Source organism: Antennarius striatus, chromosome 7 (genome assembly GCF_040054535.1).
Source record: "Antennarius striatus isolate MH-2024 chromosome 7, ASM4005453v1, whole genome shotgun sequence".
Classification (NCBI taxonomy): domain Eukaryota; kingdom Metazoa; phylum Chordata; class Actinopteri; order Lophiiformes; family Antennariidae; genus Antennarius; species Antennarius striatus.
The window spans coordinates 13,978,533-13,992,504 of record NC_090782.1 but is presented as its reverse complement, the minus strand read 5'-3'; the positions used below and the strand labels follow the sequence as shown (position 1 = coordinate 13,992,504).

General features: G+C 40.7%; 1 protein-coding gene across 2 annotated transcripts in view; it reads right to left on the bottom strand.

Annotated features, from left to right (window-relative positions):
* The window catches only part of LOC137599224 (pre-B-cell leukemia transcription factor 1), a 63,814-nt gene that overhangs the window by 14,093 nt on the left and 35,749 nt on the right, over positions 1–13,972 (bottom strand). For both annotated transcript variants that reach the window (XM_068320024.1, XM_068320023.1), the window contains exons 3-4: positions 3,639–3,883; positions 1,583–1,773 (exon numbers count right to left, since the gene is read on the bottom strand). In XM_068320024.1, coding sequence (XP_068176125.1) covers positions 1,583–1,773; positions 3,639–3,883 — 436 coding nt within the window. The remainder of the gene's footprint in view (positions 1–1,582; positions 1,774–3,638; positions 3,884–13,972) is intronic.

Below are 13,972 nucleotides of genomic sequence, written 5' to 3'. Positions count from 1 at the left end.
GTTATGTATAGACATTTGCCTTTTTTTGTTGAATGATAGAAAGGTTTGTGTTTATGCTCTTTATACATGCACTTTCTGGGCTATTTGGGAACAATACAAGTTTTAGTCATAATGTTAGTAGAATGTTGGAGAAATGTATTTATTTATTCATTTAAAGAACGTAAAAACCAAAATGAGCATTCATTAGGAATAATGGATATTAACCAAACAATCGAATGTTCTCACTGCAGAACGAACAATCTGGCAAAAAAAAAATTAGCTGGGTGCTAATTTTTCTGTTTTCAGTGGGTCCTGGGAAGCTAATGTGCAATGATTTGAAGTGTGAAGAATGGTTGATAATGATGACTGAACCAAGACATGATAAAAAGTGAACTAAATAACCGGTTTTCTTTCTGCATTCACACTAAATGATTTACTGGAGTGATGCAAGGCATCCATTGATTGGTTGATAACATGAACAAGACCTGACTACACTTATTTTTAAACTCATGTTTAGACACCTAAATGTTTCAGTCTTATCATTAAAAATGGTGGATGACTTTCCTATAGCATGTGTTCCAGCAATCAACACAGACATACTGTAGTTCTTGTGGAACACACTATGATTTTAGACCTGTGAAGAGGTTTCTGTGATCTGATTAAGGACTAAAGATGATATAGTATTAAAAAAAAGTAGTTTGTCATAAAAGAAATCTGCAAAAAAGAAAGAATAACTTCAATTCTGCTGTAATCACAGAAATAATTCAAGTGTGATCTTAATATTCCACCATGCTCTAAACACTAAATACTGAGATATAGTCTATCTTTTCAAAGTATGATATACTGATGCCTGTGCATTGGCTGACCATCTGTTTCCTGCACATTTCAGGTCATATCTGCATGTGCCACATTTTTCAACTTGAGGGGAACCCTGTAAAATCTCCACGCATGTGTGTACCGGTGAGGATATTTGTGCTAAAATCCGTCCCGGACTCATAAAGTCTGCTTGAGAATATGTAAATGTGCGCAGCATGGGCTCCAGCAGCCAGTAGATTAATCAGCAGAGCCGAACATGGCAGTGCCTCTCAGCCAGTGAGAGCTTTCCTCTTCCTCTCCCTTCCCCTCGCCACCGCACCACCACAATAATTTGCAAGAGAATAGATAGGGGGCTTTGTAAGGGAGTGCATGCCTCATTTAAATGTTATGCCTCCAACTCAGAGTTTGAGCGACATTTATCCTTGGAGAAATGTATGCAAATCCAGAGCCTGCATCAAAATGAACAAGCCATTACAGTAAAAAGGGAAACAGTTAGTGTTATGGAGCGCGCAGGAGACTCTTATTGGCCAGTTTTGCTGGGTATGCTGGTCCAAATGGCATCCGTGGATGTAAACTAGCCCAGCACTAACGGTAAGCAGCAAACAAAATGCGCTACAGCATGTTTATAGCACGCCTACATCAGCTATTCACATGGATATCAGGCTGAGAGGGAAGCACATGATGATTTGCAGTGTTGTTAAATCGGGTTATTTGCAGCATGGAACACAGTGCCTAGGGTTTATAGGACGGAGATGCACACGGACATTCTGTACACTAGGACACACACCTGGCATCGAGGAAGCGGGAGCGCAGGATCATGACGGCCTCGCAGGTGCTCTGCTTGAGCTGCATCTGGATGGAGCTGAACTTGCGGTGGATGATGTTCACCATGCGCTCGATCTCTTTGGGTGAAATTGGCCGCGTGCGAGATTGCTCCCGCAACAGGTTCATCACGTGGGTGGTGAACTCGTTACATGCCTGCAAGGAGAAAACCCAGAAAGGAATGAAAAAAAATAAATAAAAAAAAACAGATAAATTCAATCTTTCTCAGGTCAATACAACTGAGCTGAAAATGTTATCAGAGTGGTGATAACAAATTCACCACTGCAGACAGCGTATTAACATTTGCAGATGAAAGAAGTGGAATCCACCTCTTTGCGTTAAGGAGTTCTGGGGCAGAGCCAAGGGGGAATACATGCCCTGATATATTTCATATTTAACACGAGTGGTGATGGCAGTGTGTTGAGAGGAACCAATGACAGCTGTTTCCTTCCCAGACTTTCACAGCATAGCCACCCTGAGAGATGAACATGTCATGACGTTTTGTTCATCCCCCCCTGTGTGACACCAGGCGTGAATCTGCCACGATATTACACCCCGACTCTGTGTCTCTGACTGTCGCCTCGCCTTTATTTCCTCTCCTCCTGTCGATCTCTCTCTGGATTTAGCCATGTCAGGTTCTGTCTGTGTTCGTCTATCTGTGTTCATCTGTTTTACTCACATTCCTCTGAAAGGGAAGCCACTGTCGGTTATCGAGGCAATGAGAGGATTCCCTCCCACAAACACACAGACACACAGACACAGACACACACACACACACTACACTTGGAAAACACATAGACACATGTAGCTTGTTGCACACGCTGGACTACTCTGGGGTGACTCCACTGAGGGAATGTCCAAGTGTCTTCTTCTTTTCCTTTCGGCTTTTCCCTTCAGGGGTCGCCACAGTGAATCAGTTGTCTTAGTGTAAGGGTTGCTATTTGATTTAAGTCTAACCTGCACAAGCAGGCTGTTTTAAAAGATCAAATGAAACATGAAGGCAGCCATTGTGAGTCTGTTCTGAAGGTTGCATCTTCTATCTGCGAACCAGGGGATGCAAACAACGGAGACGTCTGGATGTTTCTGGCAGAATATCTAAGTTAATAATTGATTCTTAATTTTTTGTCAATAAGACAAAAACTATTGCAAGGCATCATAAATGAGAAACTTCAACAGGCAAATTTTGTAGTTAAAAACGTTCGTTACGAAACCTATACCGAATATTTTCTTGCTGGAATGATAGTTTTTCTCCTTGTGGAAGTCATGACTAACAGAAGCCGTCAGACTTGGGTTTTAATGGTTAACATATAAAGAAGTCCAAAGACAGCAAATCAAGGTGAGTTCACTGTTGAATAAGGTTAGACTGACCACGTAGTGAAAAATATTTTGTCCACCTATGAATTTATGGGTGTCACTTCTATCATTTTTTTTCTGACATAAACACAAAATGAATGAATTGTCATTGAACTGTGAATTGCCATTAAGTATTATAAACTGTTGTAGAGTTGAAAACATTTTTCGAAGGGTCTGATAAAAAAGACGCATCATTGGAAATGGAGGCTCCGACGTTTTGGATTGTGTCCCATTGGCAGGATTTTAAAAAGTCAGGATTTGATCATTCTGCTGCATGCTGCTTACTTTAGCTCATCACGAAGGTTTTGTGTGCAGTCTATGCCCCACCCCGTGCCCGTTTGTTGGTTTCTCATCAGGATAATGTTGGAGAACAATGTGTTGCAGAACACATTTCTATGAATTTTGGTAGAAGGATGGAGCATAGCCCTTGAAAAAACAAATAAACAAAAAAACCCCATAAAACTATCAGGATGAATGTGATAAGTCTTTAACGTGAACTGAGTATTTCTTCTGACACTTTCCCTAAACATAAAAAAAGGTAAAGTAGTCTGCAAAGACGTTCTAATGTCCCAGCCAGTCACGTCCTCTTGAGCTGTGATGAAGCATTTCCTGTGACAGTCCTTGTGAATGTCTCGTCTGGTGCTGTTGATGCCATCTACTGTCCTCACCTGTTCATACTTCTCCAGCTCCGTATGGTAGATCTGTCTGATCTGGGTCAGCTTGGCCCTGTAGTCTGAGTGTTCTGCTGAATTGTCCACTCCTGCTCCTCCAGAGGCTGCCGCGGCGGCGGCGGCTGCCGCTGAGCCGCCGCCTTTCTCCGGACCGGACACACCCTCTGCCAGCAGCATGTTGTCCAGTCGCATGAGCTGAGGATCTGGAGGCTCCTCCTCCTGGGCGCCGCGAATACTCAGCACTGCAATGACAGGGAAAAGTCAGAGGTCAGTCATAAAGGTCACACCTACAGTGGCGTGATGCATCGTAACAAGCTGACAGCTGACTACACGACTGCAGCCACTTATCCAGTATCTCAGTGTGAGTGATGCAGTGTGTTGTAGCAGAGAGGCACACAAGACAAATCACCTGGCTCAATAAAGGAGATGGATGAACACTTTAGAGGCAAGTCTGATCTTTTTAATGAGAATTTTCTGGCATTACAAGGAAACGCAAGATCACAAATTCCTCCAGAAATAACGATTTTCAGAAACGGACGTTAACCAACAAAGGAGACATTTTTTGGCTGTATATTTGAATCACAAGGACTTCTCCAATCCAGCTGCTAGACCGAAAGGCTGATTTCAACCACAGATCTGAGGACAATGACTCATTCAATTCAAGTCATAGGTGCTGGTTTAGTCTTTTGTTTCCTCCTTGGAAATCTATTTTCAATCCTCCATCACAGCACCGAACCAAATCAGTGACCCGTGTTCATGTGGTGAATGTCGTCATCTGCCCCACCATATTTATTTGAGCTGCAATAATTAATCAGTAATTTCACCCACAGGAAAATAATCAGCAGAATTTTAAATAAAGGAATTCTACTGTATAAGTTAAAACAAAATCCACAATTTCACAGATCCAGCTTCTTAATTGGGGCCTGTGGAAAAATGTATTTTTTAATATGGTTTTAATCATTATTAATTGAATGTCTTTGCAATTAGAACAAAAATCTCATTTGAAGCCATATCTTTGGGGATAGATAGATATATTCAACTACGTTCTCACATATTATAAAACACGCAATTTATTTATTAACCAAAACCATTAATAATGACAGACAGAATGTGTCTAATCTTGGACTTAAGTGTTTTAGGATTGGATCATGCCAACAATAAATTCATATTCTTTGTTTTTTCATTCTGCATCTTGTTGTATAGATTTACGATTAAATGAAAAAATACACTGGAATAATAAAATTTTTGTCCACAAATTTTAATAAAATAAAAGTGTAAATACAGTGAAGTAAAAACCTAATGGTAAACTTGGTACTCATGGTTGTTAAATATTCCTTTTATGTAGGCTGGTTTTACAGGCACTGAGTTTACAGACACTAAATTGAAAAAGAAATAGGGATTAGCTGTGAGGTGGGTTAGATTTAAATCACCGCAATATATGGTGTGATTAATTTCAACTGAACTGAAACACCAATGTGAATGTGGAGTATATTACTACGTATATTATATTACAACAACAGTAACCTGGATGGGTCCCACCGATTCCACTAGAGGTCTCCCTTGCCATTCACCAAAAGATGAAAAGTCTCATCTTCCATTTTCTGAAGTGCCAACATTCCCAGGCTCTTACTCTTCCTCCTCCATCTGAGAATCATCCATTTCAATATAAAACATCTCCTGAGCTGAGCGAGGTGCAGCTAAGATTTAAATTGATCCCAGAGTGGGCATCGACAGTGCATTTACAGCAGTTGGCATTTTGGTCCGAGGGCCACAGCACTAACAGGAGCTATGGCTCCGTGACTTTACGCCCCTCGTGTGTCGATAGCCATTTAAAATGCTACCATTCGTCATGTGTCTCATTGTCATTGAATGAGAAGGGACAGGCAAGGAGCACTTCATTAATTCAGAGACAATGGGAGTGCTTGGTGCATTAACCCCAGACTGCTGTCCGGGTTGGTAGGCACGAGCAGGGGGGCACTAGGATGAGAATAAGGCCTGCTGTACTAGCGGAAGGGCTACCCCACTCACCCCCCTCTGCATATAAGTGAACTGGAAATGCAAATATGACAACTATTGGCGAGTGGAGGAGGTCAGAGGTTCACAGCAGAGGCTCGGCAGGAGGTAGGGAGGAGCGTCAGTGGAGGAGAGTGGAGGGTGGGATGGTTGGGTGATTCTCTTAGGATGGCAGGACTGTACAAACATTCTGTCTCATTACCCAGACTCCATCATTGCTCCTGTAAGTCACCGGATGGGCTTCCAGGGGAAACTCAGATGGCTACACACCCCTCTCACTTCAGCACCAACGCCACCAGAGCCGTGCGATGACCCGATCAAACCTGTTCCACAACAAACTCGCCACCCGCCTGTCTGCTTTGGTTAATGTACATCAGTAGAGGCCCCCACTGCTCCATGACTCCTGTATGGTGAGGCAGTTTTCCTCTAACATTACCACCTCATAAATACCTGACTAAAGTGGGTGTTAAAGTGAACGCACACCACAAAATCCCATGTAGGGTGCTCTTTCTTTTCAGTAGGCGATTAACTCATAGCAGTAAGTACTCGAGAAAGAATAAAGGAAATGGACAATTTTGATAAAAGTGCACAATAAAAATGCTGCATTTAGTGTTTCAAGGTGAAGTGAAAATGAGCTAAAAGACTGAGGATTTGAGGAATTTTCTGATTCTGTCTAGTGCATCAGACAACTCACCTGAGTCAGTGACTCAATGAAAAGGGGAAAATAGCTCAACATATGGGGTAAAAGCACAATTCAAAGTACACCAGCAAGGGAGTGAGTGCTTCTCAAATGTTTTTCTCGAAAAGCCAAGGCTAGATTTCTTCCAGAACTCATAAAACGTCTAGGCTGTCAAATGAAAACGGAACATAAAAATTCCCTGTGTCCACAGAAACGATTCAATTCACGTCTGCCAAGTTCCAGCTTAACATTCATGAAGTGTTTATTTCACTTGGCTTAAAGCACCGCCAACATCAGTCTTACAAGAGTGGCTGTTGCAGAGAAGGTCATTTCTTCAGAGATCTCTTGAAAAGCAGCAAGGAAAAAAAACATTTGAAAGGTCACGGACAAATGGAAAGCAAATGACTACATTCAGCAGGACTATGTAAAGTCAAGCATTATGCTCCAAGTAAACAGGTAAACGTGTCTAAAAACTGACACCAGCCCAACATGATCCCCAGTCCTCCCCAGTCCTCGCTAATCATATGCATATCACATCCAGCGCTCAGATCCCAGCTCCATTCTTGCTGCTGATCCAGCTGTCTTGGAGAGCATCTGTCAAGAGGGACCCAGGAAGGAACAATGCATTACGCCATGTTGGCTGTGTACTGTCATCCCTCATTGACAGCACATTGTCACACTTACATAGTGTCCTCTGAGCTGGGAACAAGCTAAGTAGCTGCTGACTATAATATCAGCTCTTCCTGCTGCCTCTTAACATCCAATCTGATGGGAACTTGCTCTGAGTGGGGTTAATGTGGATTTTGCAGAAAGGATGTGACTGTGTTCATTTTTAATCTACATGATCGTCATAACGATGAGTAAACGGTAACAATCTTCCCATGAGTTTTCTTGCATGGAGAGAACTACAGGCTGGTGAAATTCAGAAATGATGAAAGCAAATGACATATTTATTTATTTCTCCTTGAACCTAAAGCACATAATTAAGACCATAGAGGGATTATCTCGAACAAATAAAATTAATAAAGACAAAAAAAGGGATAATGTGCCGCCATAAAATTGGCTTTGCTGTGGGTCATAATTACACGACTCAGTGAGGGACACTTTATTGGGTAATGGCAGCTTAATTGATTCATCCTAATGTTTTTTGAGCCTTGGGTCTGCTGGGCACTCCCTGTCCAATAGTGCTGGTGAACTTACTTAGCCACCCGCAGACAAAGAATGAAGGTTCTCCAAGGGATAAACAATTATTTGTGTGTATGTGTCTCTGTTTGATTCAGACCCCCCTCCCCCACAGCCAATGCACATTTTCTGTATGTCTCTAATGGATGCCATTTCCCTCTTGGAGGCGTTTCAAAGATGGCTTGTTGTCAGATGAAGCCTTATTCCTCCCTGCTGTTGTTGACATACAATTCTCAAAAGGCGGAATGCACCGGGTTTTATTGCTTCACTCCATTTCATGTGTTAATATGAATAAAAACATGAAATTCTTACACTTGATGTGTTTACTAATAACACACAGAACAGAGGACTGCGAAAGACATGTATGTTTGCATCGTTAAATGCATCTTCGAAGAAGGGATAGGTCAGGATGGGTGTGCAGTGGTCACTGCTCTCTGTGTGCATGATACAAAATGTCAGAAGACAAGAAAAGTAAACTGTAATGGGGGAACATGACATTTATTGAACCCTGCAGCATCTGGCCTTTTACAAATCAAATCGATATTTAATAAAAGCCCAGGGCAATTGGCTTTTTGAGAGCTGGATGTTTAACTGTCTGGTTGTTTGTCTGGAAATTTTCATTTAATTGTAATACAGCTGAGAGGAAAAAGCCTGGGGTCTTTTAGGATAAGCTTGGAATATCATGCTCGGAGATGATTTACGCCCCTATTTGGTGGAAAGCAGCTTCCACAAACTCACTTCTTCTCCCGACTTCATTGCTTATTTTCTGCAAGCACACGTGTAATATTCTCTGATGCCCATATATTAGTCATAAGAGAACATTGGCCTACAGCCACATATGAAGATGGGTGTGGGTATTAAAATATTAATTGGACCACTAGCAGCAGAGATATATCATTTCAGAGCAGCTCTGACTTTGGGGTGAGTCCCAGTTGAGCAAGAACCAAAGAATAAACTGTCTTGTCTCTGAAGGGGAATGAACCATTGCAAAACAAAAGTGGGTTGACAGCCTGAGGCTAGCATCACAAGTATCTTCTTTGGAAAAATGTTATTGCTGAATAATAAGATTATTGAGAGAATTGACAACAAATACAAACAATCCAGGTCTAAAAATATAGTTCTGAGTTAGTGACAATATTGGGGATTCTATCAAAATCTTGTCAGGGGATTAAGATTTCTTCCGGGACACTGCTTGCATCTTCAAAATTATTCAGTTTTATCTTGGCATAACAATATCAGACTCAAAGAGTTGCAATGTGCCATGCTCTGTAGTCCAGATATCTTATCCTATCAGATTAACAGAGACAAATGGCAGGCTGTCAAAAACCATTACCGTATGTAATCCCCGTCTAGATCTCGAAGGCATGTCAACTGGGACTGTTGGCATGGCAGCCTGTCAGGGCGATCAGGTGATTGTGGGAAAGCCTGATGTTTAATTAATGATGTTGGGCTGTTCTGTCACAGTTAGCGAGATGGACAGTCGAACATAAAGGCCTTTGACAGCCATCGGGTACTTAGGTTCAAACCGATGGTCACCTTTGGAGGCCCTCCGACCTACACCAAGATGCTGAAATGCGATCTGCGGTAAAACATCACGAGCAGGAGAGTCGGCCACAAGTGACACGCAACACCGGTCAGGTGACAGCATGTCCAGGCAGACCAAACAACTGCTTGGCACTTTGATTGGAAAGCCCAAGGCTACGAATAACAAAAAATCAGCTGTGCTGCTCGTTGTTGAGCAACATTAGCCAATGTTCAACTGAGCTCATCTAGACTACAGGTCAGGTCTAAAAGCACTTCACGTTTGCGAAGAATCAGGTGGTTTGTTAGAGAAATTTAATGTAGTAGTAGTTGCAGTAACATCATGATGAGCTCATTGACTTATTGAGTGTTTCTTTATTTGCTGGTGAAAGCTAAAGGAGGCTCTATGGCGTGTTTAGGGTCAGCAGAACCTTTTTTTATTTTAGCGTATAAGGTCAGCTCACACAGGCATACAGTGTCACTCCTTGTGTCTAACTACCTTCATCATATCCTCATAAGGAGGATGACGGCATCCCCATTGGTAAGTAGAATATATGACCATCATTCAAAATACCTGTATTATATAATCCCCACCTATATATTTGAATAAGCTCACTTGAAAACCTCACACTGTCACGCTTCCGGCATCTACCTGGAAGTTTGGGCTGCTAGCCGAGTTAGCTCCGGTCTTCACATTTGTTCATGTCTCTCACTTACGGAGCCATATTGGTTTCGTCAAACACAGCGGTTTATATTCTTTGATTGTGACGGACCTCACGTTGTCGTGTGGGGAACCCCGATGCTTTATTCACCAGGACCGAACTCACAAAGCCGGTGTCTACCCAGATGGCCGGACCGTAACGCTGAAGCAGCCATCGTCTTCGCGTTCATCCGTCCTACACACATGGAGCCGCTTCATCGGACAGAGTGGTTTGTTTTCTTGTGACGGAAAAGCCAAAAAAGAGTTAAAACAAAGTCTGATATTATTGTTACACGTGGTATTATTATTGTTATCCGTGGAAATTACCACGGGTAATTACCACGGGTTCAAGGACAAGAACAAGATTCTTCTTCACTCAAGAATTACAGGTTTATTCTCCACTTATGAGTCATTAGGCCTTTACTTCAATGACCTATGAGATGAGATGGATGAGAAGTGGAGCTTCACCTGTGCAGGTATTGTCTAATTATCTTCTCCTTGGATGTATGATCAATGTTGTAGGCTAGCATAGGACTTTTATACTTCTGCTCCTACTGTTGGGCTGCTGTTGTTTTTCATTCGGAGGTATGGTGTGGATAACATCCAACAATTATACAGTACCATGCTTTTTCACTGCAAATAAAAATTCCATACAACTACAACCCTAATAAAAGCCAATAGGATTGTCACTGTTTGAATTTCAAAAGTATTTACCAAACAGAAACTGTAAATTTTCAATTCTTGTCAAAACTCGACGTGATAATATCACAATTACTGAAGCCATTTTTTGCTATTAACAATCAAATATCTTCCAGTGTGATCATTATCAACACCATCGGCACCATCTGATGTGGTAGTTTTATTTACAAACTTAGCATTAGCTGTTAATAAAATACATTAATCGTGATTAATGACCTTAATATTTTGTACAGAATAAAGTCAACATTAAAAGATTGCTTGATATTCTGCTTGGAGTACAAAATAACCAAGTGATATAATCCTGCCTAAAATAATAACAGCTGATCCTTCAAAACCTACCATGAAAGCCAAAAATCCATTCATTTAATTAACCATTGCTGGTCAGGCTGCGGTCGGCCTGTCTGCATGGATTTTACAGTGACAGCCGGCTCTATTTGTTTGCGTTGGTGCTTCAGTTGGCACACTTCATTGTGGCTTCAACAGTTAATAAATCACAGTAGAAGCCCCTCTCTCGACACCAGCCTGTGCTACGGTGGTCCTGTCACAAGGCAGGCACCAGTGCCGAAGCGACAGCTACATGCTAATTCAACATCGGCATAATTCATTATACAGTTGCAAGTGTACTGGAATGGAAAGGGAACCAACATACACCAGGAGGAAGAAGACAGGCATCAAACTGGTAGATCCTGCTCTCCTGAAGTCCCCTCTGTTTGCCTTTGGAAAGAATGGAGTCTTTAAACTCCTGCTAGTGTTAGCAACTTACACTTTGCTTGTTTCATATGAACAAAAATAGCTCTGAGATGCATAAAGAATCAAATAATGTTACTGCTTTTAGTGTTGGCACAAAGTAATGTAATTCATTTTAAGGCAAGAGGTTAACAGACAATATCCCAGAGGTTAATGGACAATGAAGACAATTAAAAGCCTAGTGAGCTTCGTAACAGTATCGCTAAATAGAAATCTGTCTTTTTATGAAACATGGTAATTTTTACAACTACTTCCAGTACTGTAAGTCATGCAAAAGCCAATGTAAAATGACATATCAAAAGGAAGAATGAAAGCTGGTGCACTAAAGGGGAAATTAACAAAAAGATAAAGAGTCAATTAAAGCGATAAGGTCTTGTGCTCTTCAGAGGGTGGCAACTAAGAAGAGAGGAGCTGACAGCCTTCACATTAAAATGCTTTGCTGCTCCTCATCCTCCTCCTGGCCCCCCGTTTTGTAACCAGCAGTTCAGAAGAGAAAGAGGGAGATGATCACACACTCACGAACACACTTGTCATCTACAGAGAGCACTAATGAAGCTGATTAGAATGTGGTCCATTGAGGCCTGAGGGCCACTGGTCCTAATACAGTCTTTGTCCAGTGGATCAGTGGAGTGGAGACAGTGGTACACCTGGGGGGTATGCGACATCCTCTTTCACCAGTCATCTGCAACATCATCTTTTGCCAAATTACAATCAGGTCCTTTTGAAACGCCCCAGAAAGAACAACTCAGCAGATTTACCTGACCTGGGTGAAGTGGGTCATGCTAATGACCATCATTAGCATACAAGGGCTCGTTGAAACTCATATATAACGACCCCCCTTGGACACCCCCTGGCATTCCCAACAACCAGTGTTGAGGAGCCACACAGGTCTTGTCAATGGTTGTTGGAATGTGAATAGCACTGACCACACCCCACAGGGTTAAGAAGCTGAGACAACACCAGCCACCACGAGAACTGAAGAAGCCTTTTGGATGAAAGGTGAAACATCTTCAAGACAATTTTTTAAAAGTCCAGTGGACTGACTTAATAAACTTTGAGTACACCTAAGTGTCATGATATATGAGGAATTGGATCAATTCTTCAAGCTTAAATAAAAGGCAAATATAGCCTGACAGAATGTGTCTTATTCTAGCATCTCATTGCTGAGGTCGGTGGTTTGTAGTGCTTTTTGTTACCATACAGACCTGAACAAACATATAAGACCAGTAGATTCCAATTATTACCATTCCCACCAAATACATATGCACTGCCCACAAAACATCTATTTTTTCCAACAAAATTCATACATAATTTCACCAGAAATTACAGCAAATATTTTAAAAACTGTTACTACTTCACTAAGATTAAAGAAAGTGAAAATAAAATCTGGAATCCCTTCCTTTCTCTCTAGATCCTCTCCAATATATAATGTCCTTGTGCCATCCCCCACCCCATCCACCTACTTTTGTTAACATAGTAACTGCTATTTCAAATAAAATATGGAAATATAATGCAAAACCATTTTATAACTTAATGTGTTGCAAGAAACATTAAGTTGTTTTTTTTTTAGTCTAACAGCAGGCAGACATGCAAGACTGTTCTAATGGAGGTTTGCTGTTGTAGTTAATAAACAGTTTAAATGCAAAGATTCACAGAGGTGGTTCATTTCAGGGTTAAAATCCCAACCATGTGATAACTGGGTTGGAAACAATATCCTTTGTAAAACACTTGTATCTTCATTTGTACATTGGTTGCTAAACAACAACAAAAAAGTCCAATGAAAAAAACGAATATGACAATGCACTGATAACCTGTGTTGTACAGACATTTCAATTATTTTAAAGTCATCTGTCAATAGAACATCCAGGATCACAAAGGCACTCACTTTATAGACAAAATTCATTTTATTTTCCATGAAATCTAAACCACAGTTCTGCGTCTTTCCAAGCTTCTATCCACCGATGAAGATGGATGTGAAAGAAACTTCACCCTGAGTTGAATATCAGTAAATATGAATGAATAGATAGAAAATATTTAATTGCGCTACATTGTTTTTGTCATTTATTTACCTTTGCATTTATTCTGGAATGAATTAACATTGAACATTTTCTTTGCTGATTAAGAGCACAAAACAGTGAAATTCTCATAATATCACAGTGCTAAATTGAATAGTTGCTCTGCAGTCAGGCTCAGAGTTGGAATTTGGATAAATTATTCATGTGTCTGCCATGTTGTGGACATGTCTGGAGCTGGACCCAGTAGCATCTGTCAATGTCTGTGCTGGCACACTGCTGGTGGGGCTGGTGTCACTGTTATTGCTCTCCTATAGTTTATTTTTACTGGTCTATATATACATGCAGGAACAAATTTCATATTCTGAACGTATTCTGTAGGAACACATTCGACTGAAGCAGCACAGATGACTCACATAATTAAAGAGAAAAATCAAGCTAAAATAAACATCCAAAACATATTAGTCATATAAATATATTAATCATGAATCACAACACATTGGTTCTCTTTTTCTCCATGACTGGCTATTTTAAAAATATAATTTAGTTGTTGGTAAAACTCCTTCAGGAGCTGAGGATGAATTTGACCAAGACACAGATGTTAATATTATGAAATAGGACGTCTTTTCTGCATATTAAGAACTAATGTACTGTATTACAATTTTAAATGTAATAATAATAATCCTCATCATCATCATCATCATCATAACAATAATAATAATAATAACAACAACAAAAATAATAATCTTTTAAGCTGTAGTGTTACCTCTTGTATGAT